A 25123-nucleotide genomic window follows, 5' to 3' on the forward strand; every position below is an offset into this window, starting at 1 on the left:
AAAGATTAGAGTAAAACTTACGCTTCAAAGGATCCTAGTATGGAGGGAAGGTCAAAGCTTTGAATTCTAAGTGGGGATGAGGCAAGGGGACTTGGGATGATGGAGGTGGAAAATATAATTTCTAAATGAGCATTTTCAGAGCAGTGTGGAGATTTCTTCATCTGGTGGTGTTACCAAACATAGGTCATTTTTGCCTGTCACTTGGAAAGCCAAACACTGAGATGAATGTTTTAATCACAAGGCAGCCAAGTGAGGAAGCAAGAGAATGAGTCTCAAATCTGCTTCCCTGAAAATGGGGTCTCAGGGATATTTATGGGATAGGGGGCATGGTGGTCTGAAGGATGGAGATAGATGATTGGAGGTGAGGAGAGGTGAGGTAATTGATGATCTGTGCAAGCATATTCAAAATTCATGCTTCTTCATAGGACACGTGTTCACAAAATGGTGGTGTTAGCATCATCTAAGGGTATATTTTTTTAGCCTCTTGATGTCAAAAGATCACTTATGGGCCCAGTAGATGAGTTGGTGGTCTCAACTGACCTGAACTAGACAAGAGGTCCTAATTCCTGAAAACAGTTCAAACACCCATTACTATGGTGACCCAGGTGCCAGGGAGATGTTATCTATAGGAACCTAGTGGGAGTCAGATAGCATATTGCCTAAGCAGCACAGTTAACAACGGGTTAACTATGGGTTTTCTAACAATGGGTGGGTGAACGAATAAAAGCTATAATCAGTAATTGCAAAAAGGAAAAAGCACCTTTAGTCACTAGCTACCTAATCAATGGCTAACTTTTTACTGGTTTCAGTGGTCAACATTCTACCATGCTCTAGTTTCATATTCCTTTTCAGCTTAACAAATACATTCTGACCAAGTCTTCCATAATCAGTATTCTTGCAGAGAATGCTTCTGATTACCTGTGTGTGTCCTGTGAAGGGTGGTAGGCGTATCTCTGCATCACATCTAGTTGACGTTAGGAGCCCTTGCTGTCTTAAGCACTGTTTCTGGTGTTTGACACCTATTATCTCACTTCATCCTTCCTTTGAGCTCATGAGGTAAATACTATTATTATCCCTATTTTAGGGCACAGAGGCATGGACAGATTTAGTAACCTGCTCAAAATCATATAGCTGGTACTTGGTAGACTAGGGATTTTAACCCAGGATTTGACTCCAGTGGTGTATTTTAATTGCTACCCTATCTGCTTCTCTTCTAACCTGGACATCCAGCTGAAGGCACAGTGTAAAGTCACACTCCATGCTTAGGGGGCAGAGCCTCCCTTGAAGGGGAGAATTTTCTTAGTGTCAATCTCTGAAGAAGAGACAGGGCTTTAGGCAGGAAGCTGGGACTAGGAATGCTGGCTTTGGAAAGGCTGGAGAATGAATTCCTGGCCCCACACTTGGTCTTTTTCTCTTCAGACTAGACTTTTAGGGAGGCAAGGGTTTAAACATTAGCCCTTGAAAGCTGCTCGCCACGGTCAGCCCCTCTACTTGGAAACAAGGCATTGAACCTTAGAGAGCAAGTGGTAACTTGTATCCCAAATTATAGAGTTTCAAATTATTTTGTGGATTTATTTTCCGTTTATTAATCTCTTGCAAAGTCTTGTTTAAAGATCCTGGCTTGTGTTAAGGGTATCAAGGGAAGAGACAACGGTCCATATTTAATCAAAGAGAACCATGCGTCTTGACTCTGATCCTAACATGTTGACGCAACAGCACATAGAGACTCATAAGGGGAAATGTGACTTTCCAGAGACGAGTGGAGGTTACAAGTCAGAAACTTCTGCCATGGACGAACGCCCTCAATCACTGGCACTGGATGATATGTGTTTTATTGTATTAAAGCATCCCCTTGCGGTTGTGTGAAGCTCTAAGATAGAAAAGTGATGATGTGGTCCCCATTTTGGGGAAAGTTTTCAATCCATTAGAAAACAAGTGAAAATTCAACTGAGTAAATTTAAAGATCAAATTGGCTTTATTAAACAATTCATGCATCAGCCAGCATCCCATCTAGGAATAGATAGGAGCTGCAGAAAAAGAAAGGTTTTCAAAGGCAGAGAGTGAGTGAATGAAAGGAAATTATTAGCAAAGAATGCATTGTGTTATGCAATGTCGCCCTCCTAGGGAAAAAGGAAAGAGGTCTGTGGGTGAATTACCTCCGAGTGCTGACCAGGAAATCCTATCTTGGCTGGTTAAAGGTCACATTCCCGGGAAGGTTGAAACTACAATTAGGTTAGGTATTATGTCTCGGTTTGCTGCCATGGGGCCTAACATAAGTGACTCACTTTGGGCCCATTGTCTCTTTTTTAACTATAGTATATACACATAATATATATACTAACCACAATAAAATATGCTAAGTTTCATAACGGCAGAATGAAACATAGTGTGTGTGTTGAGAGGTACTATCAGTTATGCCTGGGTGGGGATAGATAGAGCAAGCTGGATGAAGTTGAATGGTAGTTAATCCACACAGAAAAACAGCATGAGGAAGACTGAGCCCAGACTGAGCCCAGACTGGCCTTTGCACCACATTGTAGGCCGTGGTAAGGAATTTTTAGGGGAATCAAGGGAAATGGGGAGGTGTTGGAAATTTTTATTAAAGGAGTAATATGTATGCTTTAAAAAGAAAAAAAAAAAAACCGTGGGACATTGTTGAGGATATATTGGAGAGAGACATGTAGGGGAGCCTCTTGTAGAGTGAAGTACACACTGTTGCCCACCTGCACAGAGGGGGAGCAGGCAGAAGGCAGCGTTGGGGCTGCTGCCACCCTTGCTGCAAGGAGGTCAGGGAAGACAACATTGATTGGCCACCAATTTTTCAACTTGGAGGTCATAGGTGAACTTGAAAGAGCAATATCCATCAGTGGTGGAGACCAAACCTAGTCAGAGTGGATCCAAGACAGAATGAGCAGTGAGGAAGTAGAGATTGACAGTGTGCAAATCTCTTTCATGGAGTTTTGCTGTGAAGGAGAGCAGAGAAATGGGCAGTAGGCAGAGAGTTGTGAAGTCAGGGGACACTTTATCTTAGAGATATCTTTTTCTTAGAGACGGGAGCTATTGATGTATGTTTGTCAGCTGATGAGATGATGTAATGGAGAGAGAAAATGTGGTGATCCAAGAGGTTATAGGATTACTGTAGGAGCAAGATGGCAGATATACAAGAAGTGATTAGACACAGTGCACAAGTGGAGGAGTTGGCTGTATATTGAAACACAGATGTTTACTCTCAAGAATAGGACAAAAGCCAGAATGTGTGAATTTGTAAAGGCAAAGAGTTGGTAGTGTGGTATAGGAAGATAAAGACACTGTTTTCTGATTGCCTTTGTTTTCTCAGTGCATAAGAAGTAACGTCATCATCTGATGTGAGAAGAAGAGAAGGCTATTAAAAGATTTGAGGAAAAAGGAGAAGCTATGTGCAGTACTGTGATGTATAATAAGGTATATATTTGGTCTTTGTCCTGTTTCTGGCACAGAGCTCTTGAAACTCTGGGAATTTCTCAAGTGATGAGATAACAAGCTATCTCCTGTTATGTTAATGAGATGACTTTTGGACCACACCTAAGGATGGCAGCTGGTTGCCAGGAGAACCAGCCATGTGATTAGAGGTTTGCAACTTTCACTCTCATCCCCAACCTCCAGGGAGGGAAGAGGGCCTGGAGGTTGAATCAATCACTGATGTTCAATGATTTAATCAATCACAACTATATAATGAAGCATCCATAAAAACCGGAAAGGACAGGGTTTGAAGAGTTTCCCAATTGGTGAACAAATGGAGGTGCTAGGAGAGTGGTACCCTCAGAGAGGGTATGGAAGCTCCGTGCCCTTTCCCCACACCTTTCCCTATGCATTTCTTCCATCTGGTTATTTCTGAGTTACATCCTTTTATAATAAACCGAAGGTCTAGTAAGCAAAATGTTTCTCTGAATTCTGTGGACTGCTCTAGCAAATCAATCGAACCAAAGGAGGGGGTTATGGGAACCTCTGACTTATAGTGTCAGAAGTACAGGTGGCAACCTGGGCTTGTAACTGGCACTAGGAGTAGGGGAAAGGGGAGCAACTGTGTAGGACTGAGCCCTCAACCTGTGGAATGTCAGGCTAACTCTGGGTAGATAATGTCAGAATTGAGTTAGATTAAATTGAATTCTCAGATGCCCTACTAATGTCTGAGAATTGCTTATGGGTGTGGGGAAGCTTCTTCATCCCCACATGTTGGAATTGGGTCCAGAAACACAAAAGACTATAAAATAGTAATAGAATAACTTGACTAGGGAAGAGTATTTGTATTGCTTGCCAGCACTGAGGCCCACTTGAGTTTTGAGTTCTAAATTTAATGTAAGTCCTCCCAGTTCTTTTCTATCCATCATCAACTGCTTGAGTGAAGGCATGGGATAGGCAGAGAGTGTATTTTTCCAGGTTTGGAATTTTGGAAAGGGTATACAAGAGAGAGAGACAAGCAAGGAAGAGAGTAGTATGTACATGAAGGAAACCAGAATGTGTCACCCCAAAATATGCCCCTTGAATATAAAAATTATTTTAGGCTGAAGGCAATTAAGAAGTAGGAAAATGCAATTAAAGCTCCCCTTTTATGTCTAAAGGTAGGAGGTAAATTCTCTTTTTACTGGAGTAAATTCTCTTTTTACTGGAGACAGACTCTTATCAGACCAGAGACCAGAGAAGTCTGCAAACAAACCTTGTTAAACAAACTCTTACCTTTCTAGTTACTTCTTTACCATTTTCTACCCATAGTCTAAACACCTTTGTCTCATCAGTTCTTCACAAATGTATTGTTTCTTTGTCTAAACGGTGTAAAAGCTTCCTGCTCTGGTCACTTCTGTGAGAGAATACGCTTCTGCTGTTGTAAGCCAGCTAGTTTACGATAATTTATTACAGTAGCCGTACGAAACTGCATGTAGTGACAGTATTATGTATCTGTGGAGTCTTTGTTAGCCTCTCTAAATGGCAAGTGAGTCAATTTTACTACAGCGCATAGTTGAACATGGGCTTTTCTCATGCTCCAGATTTCAGGAGAATGCGTTATTCAGAGGGAATGGACTTCTTGAATGAGGAACAGAGGGTGCAAAATCAGTAATTGAAACACACTTTTACATCTGTCAAAATTTACTTTAGTGGAGACATTTTAAGATGGATTGGAGTTGCCTTTCTAGAGAAAATGCGTTGTTGTCTTGAACCTCGGACTGGGCCAAACCTTTGACTGGGCCAAACCTTTGGACTGGACCAAAATGGCAATTGTTTTACAAGCAATTGTTTGAGAAGTCAGCAGAACAAACATCCTGATCACAAAGGCTGATGATTGTGGGCTTTCTGAAGATTGAATCAGTAGTCAATCATTGTTTAGCCAAGACTAGATCCCTGCCTCCAACTCTAATTAAAAGTCCTTGTAATAAAATCTCCCTTCTTTCCCCTTAAAAGCCCTTGACTAATACTCTCTAGTGGGACACTATTTGGGTTTCTATCTGAAACTGTGCTCCCTGAATTGAAATTATTTAATCCCAGATAAACACTTTGCCTCTTAAACTAGTTTCTGTTTTTGCAGGTTGACACATCCTAGAAACGTCAACAGTTCTAGACATTACATCTTGCAGTCTCATTAGTGCAGATCAGTGTTTTTCAGTTGGAGAAGGTGCTACTGGCTTCTGGTAGGTAGAGACCAAGGAGGTTTAACAATGCACAGGATAACCTCCCACAACAAAGACTTATGTGGCCCAAAATGCCAAAAGTGCTAAAGGTGAGCAACCTGAGGGTAAATGTAAATATAGTGCCATTGTTACCAAGACCCAAGGGACGAGTGACCTGCAAATGGGTCCTTTTGCCCAGAGCCACTCGCACCAATTGAACAAGACCGAGTTTGGAACAGGGGAGCAGAAACATTATTCACTGACCAATGAATGGAGGAGGCAGAGCTCCTGCACTAGAACACCTACTCCCTGAAGGGAAGGTGAGCAGGGTTCTTAGGGGATATGAAGAGGGAAGGGTCTCCGCATCATCACTCAGGGTGTGGCCACTTGGGGCATTCGCAGATCTTCCCTTCTTGCACGTGGCATCCTTTGCACCCATTTCCTTTTGTGCATGGCACCACAGTGTCATCTTGGACCTTTCTGGTTTGGATTGGTTCTGCCGTTTGGCCACTTGGCATTGTTCTGCCTTGGATCTTATCAGTAAGCACAACTTAAAAACAAAGCATTAGACATGGAAAATGTTTTAGGGACTTCCCTGGGTGACAAAATTCTTCCTTTGACTGTGTCCTGCTCCTCATTCTTGAGAGGCAAAGGATGAAGCTCCATCTTCCATAACTACTTCCAGCTGACCAGGGGCATCATCACAGGGGCCCATAGAGGAGAAGAACTTATCTCTAGGAACTTTTAGATGAGTTTGGTTGTCATCTAGTTGGACTCCTAACCTCTCATATCCCTGGTTAACACCATTTGGAATTTAAGTAGTCTTTGCTAACAAAGGAAACCAGACAGTTTAGGATGCGAGGCCCAAAAAGTACAAGAAGCGGAATAGCCACCAGAGGCCCCAAAAGTGGTAGAAACCAAGTGAGGCTGGGAAGAGCCTGTTTAACCCCGTTCTGGATCTTTTTTGTTAAGTCTGGTTGGCCTTTTTCATTTAACCAACTAACATCTCTTTGTAGCCTAGTGGTGCTGTAGAAATAGGCACTCCACGGGGAGCACAGGTCAAGGTGAGGATAAGTATAGTTAAGAGAGATGACAGAATAAGGAGTCTCAGCACCTCCATGGGGGTGGGATGCCAGCCCACCAAGGACTTATATTTCTGTCTGTGGAATAAGAGCTTTAGGTCTGAGAGGGGCTCATAGGAGAAGTCAGGATGGCTTGGAGTTTCCAAGTCTTCTGGTTCAGGGGCTCTCTTGACTCAGCTGTGGTGTACCCAAGGGGTGACTCCCTGTAATTTTAGGGCAGTGTGAGTGGTTAGAATCACCAGATAAGGCCATTCCACATAGGAGTGAGCTGGTCCTGTGGGATCCCAGTTTTCCATGTCTTAAAGTACACCCAATCATGGGGCTGGAAGGGGTGGAGGGCCAGGTCCACAGGGCTGGGGAGGACCTGGTTGCCATATGCTGAGTACCTTCACTGTTTCCCCTTTCTGAAGGGCATACTCTAGTTGTTCTCTTGTACCTCCAGTATTCACCAGTTGGATTTTGGACTGGGAGAATTGGAGTGTTGCATGCTGATTGGCATATCCTAAGGAGGCCTTGATCAATCAAGTTCTTTATGAGAGGGGTCACGCCATTTAAGGCATCTTATCTGAGAGGATATTGTTTGACATTTGGGCACTTGTGCCCAGGTTTTAGTCTGATAATCACGGGGTTCGCTTTGATGACATGCCCACTTTTTCTTGGGCCCAAACTTGGGGATTTACCCCTGGCAGTTCTACTAAGTTTCCCTTTAAATCTTTTGACTCAGGCCCTTTCGTCAGACTGTAAACAGCTGGTGACCAAAGGCTGAGGGGATGTTTACCTCCAATTGGTCCCCCCTTTAAATAAATGGACGCTCCTAATTTATGCAGTAAGTCCCTACCGCTAAAGGAATAGGGCATTCTGGCACATATAGAAATGAATGGGTTAACTGTTTCTCACATAATTTGCAGCTTAAAGTTTTGATAAACCACTTCTTCTTTGGGGCCCCTGATACTCCTACCATATTACATCTCTGGCTAACAAGTTTGGAGATTTGTAGCCAGACGTGAGGAAACTAGAAGAATTTAAGATCCAGTCCAATCTACAGGTAGAAAACAAAAACCTCAAAGCTAATCAATAGAACCAGAATCTAACATCCACAATTATGTATTATAGTTTCTACTGAAACATTTTTCTCTCTAAGATCACCTTCATTTACCAAAGATAGCCAAATTAACACTCATTGGTTTGTGAAATAAGCCTAGTTTCAACAAACTAGGCCCAATTATTTACATAAGTACAACAAGAATAGCAATTGATCCTATAGGCTCTTTTAAATCTGTTCTGCTGGAACTTTTTATAAGGAATCTCATATTGAACTTTAAAAGCCTCTCAAGGCCAGCAAAGCCAAGGACTTGTCATCAGACTCTGCCTGTAATACCCCTAGATTTGGGTGAATTCCTCTATTCCCTTGAAGTTCCCCAAAATATCCTAAGGTTCCTTGCACCTGCCAGAGAAGTGACCTTTTTCTTTTTTCCCCCCAAAGATTGGCACCTGAGCTAACAATTATTACCAATCTTCTTTTTTTTCCTTCTCCCCAAGCCCCCTAGTACACAGCTGTATATTCTAGTTGTGAGTGTCTCTGGTTGTGCTATGTGGGATGCTGCATCAGCGTGGCCTGATAAGTGGTGTCATGTTCATACCCAGGATCTGAACTGGCGAAACCCCAGGCTGCCAAAGTGGAGTGTGCGAACTTAACTACTCAGCCACAGGGCCGGGCCCCCAGAAGTGACCTTCTTACTCATCTGGTAATGCTGCTGGAAACCCTGTAAACAAGGTACCAGGCCAAGATTTCCAGGTGGCTTTATTCCATCAAGTCAACCTTTTTTCCCAAACACTGTCTTGTCGTATCTGAGTCTGCACGTTTTTCTCAAATATGACATTGCAGTCAAATTCCTGGAGAGATCAGGTAGGGAGAAAAAGATAAATGTTCCAATTCTGCTTACAAAAGCATAACTTACCAAATTGCAATGAGTATAGTTAGCTTAAGAGAAAAAAGAAAAAGATTTCCTTAAATCTGAAAAACAAAACATTAAAAAAATCAACAGCATTTCAAATGAGAAGTCATAGAAATTATAACCATTCTCATGAGTTCATTCAGCCCTATGGAACCAACTCTTGATATTTATCTTTTGTTAGCCTTTCTTTCATGAAGTCATCAGTTTCTCTGTTAGAGTTCTGTAACTTCTTACCCAATTCAGTCTTATAATCTGAAAGTTTATCAGAAACCTGTATGCCAGAGCAAGCGTCAGAGTCCTTTCCATGAATCTCTCTGAAAATGAAACATATTTGTAAAAATATCAGAATAAAACAATGGTCTGCAAATAACAAAAATGGCAATTGACAAAGGCACTTGGCTATTTCTGTGACATACAGCACTTTGAGATAATAACTAAAACTGTGACTGACAACAAGGAAAGATCAGAATTTTTGGAATGTTATACAAATTTTAAAAACAGTTATATTAATAATATTTAGCCACACAATAGAACCTAGGAAAGTTTACCATTTGTTTGATAATTTTTCCCACGTAATTTTAACATACTAAATAAATCTAATTAGTTTAACATCTTCCTTTTTATAGAAGAGAGAACAAATCCTTCTTTTTAAATTTTTTTTAAAGATTGGCAACTGAGCTAACATCTGTTGCCAGTTTTTTTTTTTTCTTCTTCTTCTTCTTCTCTCCAAAATTCCCTGGTACATAGCTGTATATTCAAGTTGTGAGTGCCTCTGGTTGTGCTATGTGGGATGCCATCTCAGCATGGCCTGATGAGTGGTGCCATGTCTGCACCCAGGATCCAAACTGGTGCAGCCCTGGGCCACTGAAGCAGAGCATGCGTACTTAACCACTTGGCTGTGGGGCTGGATCCCAGAACTAATTCTTTGAGAAGTCCCAGGGCTGACTGGAAATTCTCAAAGTTTCCTTTTATTTTTTTTACGTCAACAGAAAGACTTTAATTTTGGGGGAAGTTCATCAAAAAATATCAAAAAATTTTAAAACACTTGATGCAATAGGAAATAATGCTTAGTTATCCATTCAAAGTGACAACAGAAACAGTGAAGAAAAAAATCTTAATTGAGAGACCTCAGTTTTTTGAACATAGGAAATTATTTTCGTAAAACATAGATTTTGTCTTTTAGGTAGACTTCCTCAAAAAAAATCTTTTATAACCTCTTTATCAAGAGCAGATCAAAAGCTCAAGAAAATTAGCTTAACAGAGAAAGCTAAATTCTAATTTTTGCACTAGGTTACTTTCTATATTAACAGTCATTTACTTAATTAAATTCATTTCAATCTTAGCCAACTTGACCATGCACAAAACGCCTCAGGTTTTTACTTCCATCAACTTTCTGTTACTTACTTTTACATTCAAAATTTGTCCCATGCTTTCCTTTTTTTCCCTCCTAGTACCTTAGGACAAATTTATCTTTCTTAACAAAATGAACAAAAATATTTCCATTCTTTATACTTTCTTTACTGAAAACATATAACTTACTTTCCTTGAATACAAAGATGTTTTCCTTATTAAATTATTAGTACTTTTTATTTTATTTAATTTATTTTTCTGTAAATTTTGTTTATTTGTTTATTTATTTATTTATTAAAGAAGATTAGCCCTGAGCTAAAATCTGCCACCAATCCTCTTTTTGCTGAGGAAGACTGGCCCTGAGCTAGCATCCATGCCCATATTCTTCTATTTTATGTGGGACACCTGCCACAGCATCGCTTGACAAGCAGTGCATTAGTCTGCACCTAGGATCTGAACTGGCAAAACCCGGGCCACCAAAGAAGAACATGCAAACTTAACCTCTGTGCCACCAGGCTGGCCCCAAGAAGATTTTAATTACATATATTAATTAGAATTCTTAATTCTTACAGACCTTAATTTTTAGTGAAAATTAAAAAGCAAGCAATTACGAACTGCCCTTTACATTAGCATTCTGTGATTTAGCCAACTCATAAATACCTTTTATAATTTCCAGAAACATGTTACCTTTGTTGTTGCAAAATGATCAATAACAGTTCTAAGATAAGAGAAACAAGTGAGTTTTACTTGAACCAGAGTGAGCATTATAACTGGGTAGGTCTTAGAGAGCGTTCAAGACAAGTGTGGTTTTCAGTACAATCTTACATCTTTTTAGAACAAAGAATATACATTAAACACACCCAGGATACATTTTCATCAAAATTTCAAAGGAATATTTAGTTGCAAATTAGCAGGTCAACATGACCCTGATATCCAGGAAAGGGACCAATCTGGACATTACCCATAGGGCGTAGAAGTGGAAACAGGCATTCTTATCTTAAGAGAGTACCTTTTTTACTTTATCAGTTAAAGCAGACGTACAATGTATGTTTGATAGGCCATAAGTCAAGTTTTTTAGTTCAAGCTGATCAGTTTTGAACCCGAATAGTTATCCCATATACCTCAGTATGTGAAAATCTCTTGTCACCCTATAGAACAATTTTTTGATGAAATACAGGACATGTTTACTAATAGACCCACACATCTTTTAGTTTCTCTGTAATAAGAAGCCAGAAGTAGATAAACCTATATTTAATAATTAATGTCTATGTTTTATCTTATTTGGAAATGATCTAGATACTCAAGTATTTTGAAAATTAAAGACAAATAATTTCAGGGACCAAATATAAGGGTTGGACCAAATGAGAGCCTGTAAGTTCTTAACACTGTGTTCCTTTGCCTGGCCTTGGATCCAAATGACACGAGTCACAGCAGAGGTGAAGTTCTCAGGGGGGTGTTGCAAACTGGAAAAGGAACTTAGCTAAGAGGAAGGCCAGGCCTTCCTAACTATTGGATTCTGTTTCTGAGTCATATACATATAGCTGCTTTGTGTATATGCCCCTAGTAAGCTTCGATTAAACAACTTTTGGTGGCTATTCACAGGCTAATTGTCTTCAGAATAATATCCTGTTTGGCAAAATGTAACTTTTCCTTTAAAAATATTTAATACGTTTTTCCGTATGATTATAGAGTGTCATTTTTGAGCCTTAGTTCATTCAACATTTGTGTTACTCCAAGAAAGTGGAGAGTAGTGTCATCCTATTATATTGAACTCAGCCCCTAATCCTAGTCTCTGGTGGGTTGTTTTGTATTCAGATGAGTAACAAACTCTACTCTTCATCTAGCAAGATCTAATCAGTACCATTGGAGAAAGCGCTGCCTTGGGAGCTGCAGGCTTTGTTATTTGGGGAGACATGAATTTAACTTCATCTGAGGTAAGATGGTACCTTGAAGGTATAGTTAACATTATTCCAAGGATTTGCTCTGTTTTCCTATAGAGCTCACTGTAATAAGAGCTCTCGTGGCTTGCACAGTAAACTTGCTTTAGAATAAAAGCTCAAATTAGTGCCTGATGCATAGATGGAGCTCATAAATATTATTAACTTTTGTTAAGAGAGTAATTATAATATTGACATTTGTTGAATATTCACTATATGCTAGGATTGTGCTAAGTGATTTCTTGTTTTGGATTTCCTCACTTAGTGGTCATAATAACCCTTAGGAAGTAGAGACTAGCTTCCTCATTTATAGATAAGGAACTCTATCCAGAGTAACAGCTAGTTAGGCTAGTTAGTGATGGAGCTGACATTAACCACAGACACTTTGACTCTGGAGCCCTTGTATTAACCACAACATAAAATGTGTTATATCCTATTTTGAGAAGTTGAAACAGATGGTGACTTTTTAATCTCCACATTGAACTTATTTTTCTTCTATGGAGTGATTAGCCAAAAATTAATAGCATTTAAAATAAGATTTATATGTCTCCTGAAATTTCTCCCAGCTCAGATATTATTTACTCTGAAGTCTTCCCCAATCCGCATTAATCACGATCTCTTCTGTGTTTCCAGATGTTGTTTGTTTATATCTCTATAGTGTAATACAGTTTGCCTTGAATTATAATATTTGTATCTTAAACACTTCATTTAAATCAAACTTTTTGCAAGTTCATGATGATCTAATACTATTCTTAGAATTTCACAGGTTCAATTTGTCGCTACTGAGATATCATTCATGTAACTATTTGTGACAATATAAGGTTAAAAGTCTCCTCTGTCCACATGTGAGACTTAGGTAGGAATTGTGAGGATCAATCTTGACTCTCCAGTGTGATATTTCCCTTCCAGCACATGTGACATGAGAAGAGCTTCATCAGGAAGCCGAGTGCACAAACCAGGTAGCCTCAGTTTAGAACATAATAGGAACCACAAAATTAATGACCTGGTCAGCCTTCCTGGCTTTCCTGTTTGAATTACATAGAGGATAGAGCCCAGAGCAGTAGCTATTTGAGCACAAGTACCAGGAAAATCCAGAAGGCTATACGTTGTGTCAACAATAAATCGGTAGAATATGACGATTCAGGTTCTCACAAAACCGTGAAGGGTACCACACGTCTGAAAGGTGGCTGGAGGACAGCAGCTCTGGTGTGATTACTAATTTGTTCCACTTTTATTTCACACCCATTATCTTGGGAGCTAGAAGGAGAAAAAAAAGGATGTAAACTGGAAGAAGGCAAGGTCACATATGCTGACTCTGGGACCCACTTGCAAGCTCAGTTGCTTAGCCCTCCTGTACCAGGCTCTCCATCTACTGTCCATTCAGCCACTCACTCTTCCTGATCGGGGTCCCTTTGTCGTAGTGCCTGAGCCTGAGTTCACCAACTGGAACCAAGCCCTTAGGTTTCAATCAAGTCCTAATAGCAGCCTTGTGGGCCTAGATGCTCTAACCCTATCAGTACCAGAAAAAACACTAAAAGCCATTTGTTTCTACATTTCTAGGGCAATTGTACAAAGGTGAAGCAGTTTGTGAGCTCTGATTTAGGGCGCTACATAGTCAACGTGACCCGAGCCGCCGAGGCATGCAGCCTCCACCTGTGCAGGAACAACGGGAGATGCCTGAGGAAGGTGTGGAAAGCTCCTGATTACCTTCATTTGAACCCTGCAAGTTACTACATAGAGGCCTCCGAGGATGGAGAATTTATTGTGGAAGGAAAAGCATCTGATACAGACCTGGCTGTGATGGCAGAGAAATTTTCCTGTCAGTGTTGTCAGGGATACGAAGGGGCCGATTGCAGAGAAATGAAGACAGCTGATGGCTGCTCTGGGCTTTCCTCTTTTTCTGGCTCACTAATAACACTATGTCCTCTGTTTTTAGCAGGTTATCAGAGCATTCAGTTGTGAGATAATTGGCTTTAAAGGGAAGTATGTGGCCTCTAGTCACTTAGGGAAGAGATGAAACTTATGACAATTTTTTTCCCTTACGAAATCTATTGAGAGGTATTATAAGTAGACGCTATATAGGTCACTTAACATAAACAGGAACATATTATTTTATTTGGCTCCAATTTAACTAAGAAACCAGATCCAGGAGTAAAATCAATGCCCTCTCCTTTCTTCTGGAATGTATAAGTGGTATTTAAACCAGAGCTAATATATTTTAATCTTTACATGAACATATATCTGTAAAAGTATACATGTAAATATTAAATTATTGATTTCAAAGACTGGTTTTCTAGCTATCAATTTACTTAAGGACAGATTATTAAGTAATTATCTGATTCAACAGACAGAGTCACCTCCGAGTGTGACTCGATCGCCTAGTTCCCTGAAGAGGGCCCAATGCAGAGTTCCTGTTCCAGCCTTAGGTCCAGGTTAGGCTTCTGCTCCCTGCCTGGGCTCACTGAGCGCAGAACCAGTTCCTGAGGCGACTGCTCATGAGGGCGCAGGAAATGACTCGAGGGGAGATGTAGCCAACCCACTGCCAAAGCATCTGTTCCAATATGGCGCCTCTTTCACCCGCCATGAGTTCTTCCCTTACAGACTGACAATTTAAACTCTGTGAAGGGCTTCGTATAGTATTTATGCTCACTAGTCCCACGTTGCTCTAGATCTGGAAACTGGAGCCATGTTAATAAAAAATGCGGTGGATGTGTTCTGCAAGCAAAAATCATTACTAAAAAAATATTGAATAGGGACCAGCCAGGTGGCATAGTGGTTAAGTTCGCATGTTCTGCTTTGGCAGCCTGGGGTCTGCCAGTTCGGAGCCTGGGTGGGGACATGGCACTGCTTATCAAGCCATGCTGTGGCAGGCAACCCACATATAAAGTAGAGGAAGATGGGCATGGATGTGAGCTCAGAGCCAGGCTTCCTCAGCAAAAAGAGGAGGATTGGCAGCAGATGTTAGCTCACGGCTGATCTTCCTCAAAAAAAATTTAATAAATGACATTAAAGGACCCAGAACTACTTTTGGAAAGGGGTCTGTCAAGAAATATTCGATATTTTGACCCTTAGATAGGAGTTTTGAGTAGTGGTTTTAGATGCATTTTGAATCTAATTTGAATTATGGTTTTACTATCCATCTGGTTGTGTGACTCTTGGCAAGTTATTTATATTCTCCATTTTTTCGTCTGAAACTTGGTAATATAGTTCCTTCCTCAGTGAATTATTCTAAGGAGTAAATGGAATAACACATCCCATGCATACTTTGGTTTTTAATACATGTTGCTAATCTTCAACTATCTTCCCTTGATCAGCAAATTAGTGGAAACGCTTAGGATAAAACAGAGTCTTGGGCACTTTCCTCTGTCTTTCTTTTTTTTTTGAGGAAGATTAGCCCTGAGCTAACATCTGCCACTAATCCTCTTCTTTTTGCTGAGGAAGATTGGCCCTGAGCTAACATCCATGCCCATCTCCCTCTATTTTATATGTAGGACACCTGCCACAGCATGGCTTGATAAGCTGTCTGTAGGTCCACATCTGGGATCTGAACTGGCGAACCCCAGGCCGCTGAAGCAGAATGCGTAAACTTAACCACTTACCACCAGGCTGGCCCCTGATACATGTTCTTGAACAAAACAAAGAGCCTTGCCTTCTTGGAACTTACATTCCAGCTGAGGGAGTCAGACATTAAACATACAAATGAGCAATTTATGTCATATGTTAGCTCTATGGGAAAGAAAATAGAGAGCAGAGTGGGGGAGGTTGGGATTTCCATGTGTTGGGCCTCATTGAGCAGATGCTGTTTGAATGTGAGAGTTCGCCATGAGGATACTTGAGGAAAGGGTCTTCTGGGCGAATGACTCAGCTGGTGCACATTTAGTAGTGGGCCTCGTGGGTTTGAGGGAGAGCAAAGAAGGCACTGGGGCTGGATCCTTCCTTCACCATTGACTTCCCTTCTTTATTCTTTAGTCTGAGCATTTATCACCATCTGACAAAGCATATATTACATATTTGTTTATTTTCTGCCTTTCCTCACTGGGATATAAACTAGGAAAATGAAGACTTCATTTTGTTCACTGCTAGAACACTCCTTGCTACAGTGCCTGGCACACAGTAGGTGCTCAATAAGTATTCTGAATGAATAAATCAATGAATGATTCAAAAGCCTGAATTGGTAGAAGCTATAAATTTCTTATAAGGGTTTTTTTTTTTTAACTCTGCACACTAATAGTGAGTTATTGCAAAGTCATTCTCAAGCATTACTATTCTATTCTTATCCTAGCACACCAGCCTCTGAAATCACATAGTTTAACTCCTCTGAAGAGCTGAGGCCTGAAGAGAATAAATCACTTGGCAAAGTCAAAGAGCCAGTTTGTGAAAGAGCCCAGTCTGGACTCTCAGTTGCCGAGTTTTCTTTCCACCATAGCTCTGATTGTAACAGGATCCAAATATATTCGTTCAGCTTTTGACCACGAATTTGATGCGTTTTTTTATGAAGTTGGGCTACTGCTCCTGGTTCTGTTCAGTCAACCTGCAGATATTCCAGCTACAGATTCTCTGAGGACTTGATGTGGCGCGCTGCTCCCGGATAGGACATCTACCTCCTAAACTGCTTAATGAGCGCAGCTTCTTACGATCTTCCTGACTTTCCTTCATGGAAACAGCAAGCACTCAGCCTCTCTAATCTTCAGTGTTCTCTTTTATGAAAAGGAGATAATAATGGGGTCCTTTGTCCTTTTACACAGATTTAATGATATCAAGTAGGTAACATACTTAGCATAAGACCTGGCACATAAAAAACCCCTAGCAAATGTCAGCTGTCATTAGCAAGTGCTTTCAATATTGGTCCCCATAAAAGCTGTGGTAGGTAATATTATCTCTATTTTGAAGTAGAAGAAATTATGTATGACTCGGAGTAGTAAAATATTTTACTCACTATCACACAGAAGTACCTAGGCTTTGAATCCTTTTCTCTTGAAACTTAAACTAATTATCTGCTGATTAGATCTCAGCAGAAAATACAGGAGACTTGTTTTGTACCAAATTTCTTTTTACTAATTTACAGAAAAGCGTAACCCACAAGTATAGTGATTCTTGTATTAGGCAGTCAGTGCTTCTTTTCACCCCATGGAAGAAAAACTGTTAACGGATCTACTAACAATGTACCTTTAACTCTCCTACTCTAAATATCTAAATATCATTTACCCATAAAAGAAACCGAGCCTCTTAGGAAAATGTCTGATTCCAGGTCTAAGACAGGAAATGTACAAGATGAGTCTGGAATATCTTACTATACTATAAAGCCAGGATACTATCGAGGATCCCTAGGATTGTATCAAAAGTGCTCTCGCACCAACTTAAAGAGTCTCCCACTGCCAAAGAAGGGAACATTCGAGAATCACTAAAGAAATAACTGCAATGGATTGAAATGCATCAAATATATTTAAATCCATGAGGTCAAAACTATGCTAGAGAAAAACCTTTGTTAACCACCTTTGAAGATGTTAAGGAATTAACTCATTACTCTGAAAACTGGTAAATAAAGGGAAAGAATCAACCATGTATTATACGTTTCCTGTGTGAACTGTGCCTCAAGGTAACCAAGTAGTGGAGGAAGGGAAGTTTCTTCTCCTTCAAACCAATGAAGGAAGAACGAATGATGGAACATGACCATTTTGCAATTCCCAATGAATAAATGGGCCTAGGCCCTGATCCTCAAGGGCCGCTAACATCACAAAAAGAGATAAAATCAGATATTACGTACCACCTAAATGAAGTATGTAACACCAGTTTAAGAATAAACCTTTCCAGAAATTGAACTGAAATCTGATCAGGCCTATACCAATGCACAGGAAACATAAAGAACAAAAGAAAATGCAGAATAACATGTCAGGGATATAATAGCCAAAATCCAGATCCTGGGGAACTCTATGGGACAAATAACCTGGTTTTGTCAACAAACAATTTGCAAAAAAAAAAAAAAAAAGAGGAGGGAGAAAAAATCCATATGTATCTCAATATGAGGCTTGTTAAATGAACTGTAGTACATCTGTACAATGGGATAGCATTCGGTTTTAAAAAAGAATGAGGAAGTTCTCATATGCTGATGTCAAAAGTTGTCCAAAATACAGTTGTCTTGTTTAGACTTTATTTTGACTTCTGTCCGATCAGATTGAGGGAAACTCATGATCTTATACATTGGAAATTTATTTCTAATCACAATTTAGAAAGACTTTCTGGAGATGGCTAAATTAATCTAAAGTTTCTCAAGTGTCTGTTGGGTATGGAATTCTAAGGGGTACAAATACAAAAGCTGTAAATGATTGACCAACCAAGCAAAAGGAAATGACAATCTCGTCAAGGAAAGGGAACCAGAAGAAGCCATTGCTAAGCCATGTACATGAAATATAAAGTAATAGTGCTAGCAATTGTTTTAGATGTTTACTTATTCTAAACCTTGAGCAGTAGCTCTATGTTATTATAATTTAAAATTATAAAATAAAATTTAATAATGGCAAAAATAAATATCATGTTAAAGTGCATTTCTGTATTATGCTTTTTGTTTCTATCAGGGAACTAAATATGTAAACTTACTGCTTCCTTTGTCTTTCATGCTAATCTTAAGAACTTGGAAAATTTTTAATGTTTCTGAACATTTGTTTATGAACTTGATACTTTGTTCCTCTGTGTGGGCCCAGGAACCATCAATTTTTCACTTTAAGCATCACTTTGTGAAAACTTAGAAGAAGGTACTCTGTTCTCTCTGTCTGGAAAGAAAAGTCTCAGGTCATCTTTGAGACCACTTAATGTGTTCTATTTTATTACGATACTGAGAGAAGTAATTTTCTACATATTTATTGCTAGGCAAAAGTAACTTACGATCCTCGTGTGAGGCCGAAATCGATGGTAAATGTTGTATTTCTAATGTATAATCCGTTGCACTGGGTACACCTAAGTGCACCAGAGCACTACACTCTTTCACCTGGGGGTGTTTACTGATTTCAGTTTTAACGACTTTCTAAATAGTCATCTTGCTCACCATTTTATTCTTGGGCCAAGCTCAGACCAGGCACACAGGAGGCCTTGAAAATGTTTGTTAAAACAGAGAATAATAACTCAGTGTTTCCTAGCCAGAGATGCATATTAAAATCATTTGAGGAGCCATCCCCAAACAAACACTCCTGCTCCTGCCACCCACTGTGGAGTGAGAAGTCTCAAGCTGATGTGTATTTTGAAAATCTCCCCAACTGACTACAATGTGCATTCCTAGTGAAAAAAATTAAAATACATAACAGGACAAGAAAAAGTAATGTGATCTTTTAAAGAACGTTAATTGGAGTTCCACTTTACATCCTAAGCAGTATCCATAGAAACAACTAGATTAATCTCAGGAGTTTTGAGAGCCATAATATGGGGATGCTTGCCTCTCCTTCCTTCCTCCCTCCCTCTTCTGCTTTCTTTCTTCTTCCTTTCCTTTCTCTTTTTCTTTCCTTCCTTTCTTTCTTCTTTCCTTCCTTTCTTCCTTCTTTCCTTTCCTCCCTCCTTCCTTCCTTCCTTTCTCTCTCTGTCTCTCTCTCTCTCTCCCTCCCTCCCTCCCTCACCCCCCTCTTTCTTTCTTTCCATGTTCCTCTCTTTCTCTCTCTTCCTCCCTTTCTCCCTTCCTTTCTTTCTTCCCCTCCTTTGAGGTAAATTGAATTTCTGTCCAATATTTGACTTCTTTTCATTTAATTTCCCAAATTAAACATCATTATTATTTTCATTGTATATAAACATTGTTTAGATTTACCTACATATTTCCTTTTATTCCTTTATTTTACATTATATATATATATGTCAAACTTCTGTCTAGCATCACTTTCCTTCTTACTGAACTTCATCTTTTAGAGTTCCATTAGTGAAAGTCTACTGGGGAAGAATTCTCTGTGTTTTTAATTAAATAACTTCTTAATTTTACCCTTAATATGGACAGTTTTGATTGGTGTAAAAGCATAGATTGATAGTTATTTTCCCTTAGGATTTTGTAGATCACAGTTTTCTATTGCTTTTATCGAGAAAACTGCTTTCTATCTGTTTGCCTACCTTTGTAAGTAACCTATCTTCTCTGTCTGGCCCAGTTTAAGATGTTGTGTCTAGTTTTGGAGTTCTATAGTTTTGGACTTGTGTCCAAGTGGACATTTTTTTCTCTGCTTATCCTGCTTATCATTTGACAGTCTTTTTTGCTTTATTTTCATCACCCTACCAAAACACTCCAAACCCGTTAGCAGTCATTGTCCATTTTCCCCCAATCCTCCCCACAACTCTAGAGAACCACTAATCTACATGCATACACATGGGCATGCCTGGGAGTGACAGTTGGGAGAGGGCAGCCCTAAACTGATATCGCTCTGTGCCAGAGAAGTGTTTGTCACTGAAAGAGGTATAAGATTCTTTCAAACGCTCTCAGCCTGATCCTTACCTCATAAGATAAAATTTTATTTCATAAGAAGATTAAGAAAAACATTTATTTTTAGTGGAGCCTGTGCATCTTCCAAGAAGAAAATAGTCTGAGATGTTAATGGGAGTCAATATCAGGGGCTATTTTCCAGTCACTCCAGAAATATAGCAAAGATATCCTTTACTAGTAATGAGACAAGACTAAATTCTGTGTTCCTTATCCAAGACCAAGTATCCTCTTTTCAATCCATTACGTCTTTTCATAGACCCCCAAGATCTACACCTGCAGTTACTTACTGGGCCTTCAACTTATTGAAAACTGACTTTCCCAATAACTTTGGCACCATCAGGCCTCACTGGAAATCCAGGAAGAGGTGAGGGAGAGGTGAAAACAAATTATACATGAGTAATCGTTAGTGACTAGGTCAGGGCGGACTAAATTGTCCTGACTGGGTGGATTCCTTCTCTTACCTGTTTTAATAATTAATCACAAGTAAATAATGAGACTTCCACATTGAAATAAAATGCTGGGTTTGAACTTCTGTATTCTTTCCTTCCATTGACCCTTGACTGATGCATTGTTAACAAACACTGGCAGTGCCCACACAGATCCCCCAAGGTCCCTTTTATTGTATGTCCTGCATTCCCTCCCCCAATTCTGTGTGCTTCTCCTCCTCCCTCCTGCCAGGTCAATGTGGTTTTGTTTCCCCACAGCCCTTAAGGGGATCCCCTGTATGATCAGGCTAGTGCTGCCCTCCTCAGGACTTTACCTGAAATTGCAGCCTTCCTTGGCTTCAACCCCTTTCTTCTGCTTTGACCACTTTTTTATTCTTCTTTCATTCTCTTAAGAGTTTTTTCCTGAGAAAACTTCATTAATAAATCACTTGCCCATAAAACCTCATCTTAGAGTCTGCTACAGGGGACCTAAGTCTCACTTATTTTCCAAATATTTAGAAACAAACAAAAAGAAGAAGCTTGCTTCTTGCATGGAAACAATACCATGGACAAGTCAAAACACAAGTCAGAAAAACACGTTTGGAATATGTGACAAAATACTAATTCTCCTTATGCAATATGTAAAAATGCTTAAGCAAATAAATTCAAAACAACTCAAATCTAACATGGAAAAAAATGTGGACAAAAATCACAGGCAAGAAAAACTATGAATGGCTCATTTTCTCAAAATAAGAGAAATTGTGATTAAAATGACAATGAGATACCATTTTTACACTACTCAGATTGGCAAAGACTTTACGAAGTATAATAGTACAGTGTTAGTTTGGGTATGGACAAATAGCACTCTTAATTTTTGGAGAAAGTGGTGACTGATACAATCTCTTTAAGAGTCAGCATTATATATTACACTTTGAAGTGGACAAGTTTTGCCAGTTCAACCCTGATTGCTCTCTTTCTCATGCTTCTTTTAAAATTCTGTAATAACATATGTTACAGTCTGAATGTTTGCATTCCCTCAAAATTCATATTTTGAAATGCTAATGCCCTAATGGTATTAGGGGTGGGGTCTTTGGGAGATGCTCAGGTCATAACAGTGAAGTCCTCATGAATGGAATTAGTGCCTTTATAAAAGATGGCCAAGAGAGTGTGTTAGCCTCCTTCCACTGTGTGAGGATACAACAAAAAGTCTGCAACCTGGAAGAGAACCTTCAATCGACCATGCTGGCACCTTGATCTCAGACTTCCCAGCCTCCAGAACTGTGAGCAATAAATTTCTGCTGTTTATAAGCTACCTAGTCTGTGGTGTTTTGTTATAGAAGCCTGAACTGACTAAGACAGCTTTTATCACTCAGAAATTATTCATTTATTTACTTGCTTATCGTCTATTTCCTCCCACTAGAATGTAAGCTCCATAAGATCAGAGACTTGTCTGTGTGGTATCCTCGAGGCCTGTGGTTGCCATGTAATCAATACTCCATTTTAAATGGTTGAATCAATAAGTTAAGTAGTTGGCACCTATGGTATGGTTTGAGACATACTAGGGACACCAGAGCATCTCAATATCCTTCTGCAATGTCTGAAATTCTAACTCAGGCAATCAGTGAAGACACTGAAGGAGCCTATTAAACTATTATATCATGACAATGTAAACAGAAGTAATGTTAACTAAGGAATTGGAGCAAGAGAGAAATTTTAACTGAGGTTATTTCAGTCTTTTCAATTGAATTAGTGGAATAAGTAAGTGGCATATAAGTAAGTGACATTTAAAATGAATAGTAGCAAAACCAATTTTTAATATAGAATCCAGATATTTTTATACTGTTTGGTGGTTATATATTAGTTTGGCCAAACAGGCTGGTTCTGCTTCTATCTCACAAAAGAGAGAGAAGAGCAGTCACCAAAAATCAAAGAAGCATTGCTTCTCTCAGCATCAAACTTACCCTGTCTATTAGCATGTTAATTACATCTACAAGATATGAGTAGTGATTAATAACCATTATTGTTGTTAGTAGAATAATACACTTTGCAGTAGATTTTAATTATTTGCAAATGAGTATATGGCAGAACTTGGCAGCAGTGTGGGAAGCCTTACCTGGGTTTAGAGATCAGGGCCAAGAGCGTTCTCAAGAGCACAGGGGAGAAACCAGAATCAAAACCAAAGCTGGCAGAGTATTACGGTGTCTATCACAACGCTCTGAGTGGAGAAATGGAGATTCACCAGTTTCACCGCTAGTAGGCATACGGAAGGGGGCAGGGTGGAGGTGTGGAACACTCCCTGTCCCTTCTGGTGGTTCTCTGTGTCATGGTACAGTAGCTGCCAGAGCTACACTCGACCACCGACACCAATGCCACAAGGGACTGCAGGTCCTGAACACAGTGTAGTTTTAGCCAAACCTCTGGTTTGGGACCTTAGTTTCAGCCACACTCCTTTGAACACTTTCTAGAGTTCTCTCCCTCAGATTTTAAGTTTATTCTAAATCCTTAAAGATAGCCAGAAACATCTCATACGTCACCCAAGCCAGCCTTTTGATGAAATAGATCTCCTGAACTGAAGAACCCACCCGGCCTCAATGCAACTCTTTTATTTTCCTCATCCGGACTAAAGCCCTCCAGGACTCTGCCAGTGGAGTAGACACGGTTCTGAAATCTGAATCCAAGGGAGTAGACTGAAGTTTGCTTGGCCTGAGGTCAAAAGAAGTTGAATGGTATCTGTAAAGTAAGAGCAATACTTGTGCCTACTTCATAGGCGTATTATTAGGATTAAATATGTTAATATATGTCCAGCATCTGAGAGAGAGAAGGGAGGAAGGGAGACAGAGGGAAGGAGAGAAAGAAAAATTAAAATATTAGTGACTATTCAACTCTCTTCTCAGATTTGGGGCTGAGGCTAGACTCAAGCTAGTGCCCTTTGTCGTCTGCCCTCATTGTGTTTTATATCACAAAAATACTGATAGGCCCAGGCTTCACCCATTCTCCATTGTATTTTTCTGAGGAAGGTATATAACAAGGCTGTACTTCAGTGAATCTCTGGTGGCAAAGTTAGAAGGTAATGTCCGTTAACCAGGAGATAAAAGACTCCTGTAAATAATTCAAATTTACCTCTAATTTAGGTAAAGTCTTTGTCTCTTAGTTTAAAGGAGTTCTCATTCTAATTTCTTAGGTCCCATGAAGTGGAAAATTAGCAAATATAAATACAGCATTTCCATTTTTCTTATCAAAACTCAGTTAACTACGTCAAAACGTAAAACATAATTGCCACGTTAACATCTCTAATCATTTGGAGTAAATGCACACACACACACACAAACAGCTGAGCAAAAAATTAATAAAAGAAGCAATCATTCTGTTAAAGTTACCTAAACCGAAGCAGGCAGATGGCTTAGGGGTGAGAGCACTGAAGTGGAGTCTAACTAAATGCTTACTTTGAAGATATTTAGACTGAGCTTTAATTCCTCTTTTTCGAGTAAGGTTGATTCTAATAGCAGAGTATGGAGGTTAATTATACAAACAGAAAGGCGTCCATCATCTACATACTGTACTAGACAATTAAAATACTCAGTCTCCAATTGATACCAGCTCAACAGAAGGTTGACATAAGGGAAGCTATATTGTAGAAGAGAAACCGTACTGTAACTTTGAATGACCTCTTACTAACGACCCAGATGGAAATGCATCCTCCAGGAGATCTACCTGCTCTGTAGATTTTATGAGCCCTGCTTGCGTATATACCTCCCAGCTGTGATAAGAGAATAATTTCGTTCTTTTGGGTTCCTTAGGAATGTGATGACCCCCACACAGAGAGTCTATGCTGGTAGCCATCATCAAATGACAACTGAAAGATCTGGTGTGGCGACTCCCAGTCTGTAACGCCAGAGGGGCAACATTCCTAACCACACCCCCCAGTAACTCATTGGCCTATGTAACTGCTTCAAGGTTCTGTGCCCCACTCAGGATGATTCTTTAGGACACTAGTCCCTCCATCTTCCTATTTGCTAGCTTATCATTTAACAAAATGCCCTTTCTCTGCCACCATCTTGTCTCTTGACGATTGACTTTTGTCTTGCGGCGAGCAGATTATGCCCTTTGTGTGGTAACACCTTCTCAGAAAATGTCCTGTGTTTATTTCATATTTTCATCTCCATAATGATAGTGACTTGTCCACTAGAAAGCATTGTAAAGAGCAAGAGATTCAGAATTAGCTAGAACGGGGTTTCTAGCTTCAGGATGGTGAGTAAGTTATTTACTTTGTTCTAATGCTTATTTCTTCACTT

General features: G+C 39.7%; 1 protein-coding gene across 1 annotated transcript in view; it reads left to right on the forward strand.

Annotated features, from left to right (window-relative positions):
- LOC123283559 (hyaluronidase PH-20-like) overlaps positions 1–14860 on the forward strand; it is an 81949-nt gene extending 67089 nt beyond the window's left edge. Inside the window, exons 5-6 of the mRNA XM_070512765.1 lie at positions 11871–11960; positions 13524–14860. Coding sequence (XP_070368866.1) covers positions 11871–11960; positions 13524–13925 — 492 coding nt within the window. The 3' untranslated portion in view covers positions 13926–14860. The remainder of the gene's footprint in view (positions 1–11870; positions 11961–13523) is intronic.
- The last annotated feature ends 10263 nt before the right edge of the window (positions 14861–25123 follow it).

This window comes from Equus asinus, chromosome 1 (genome assembly GCF_041296235.1).
Source record: "Equus asinus isolate D_3611 breed Donkey chromosome 1, EquAss-T2T_v2, whole genome shotgun sequence".
Taxonomy (NCBI): domain Eukaryota; kingdom Metazoa; phylum Chordata; class Mammalia; order Perissodactyla; family Equidae; genus Equus; species Equus asinus.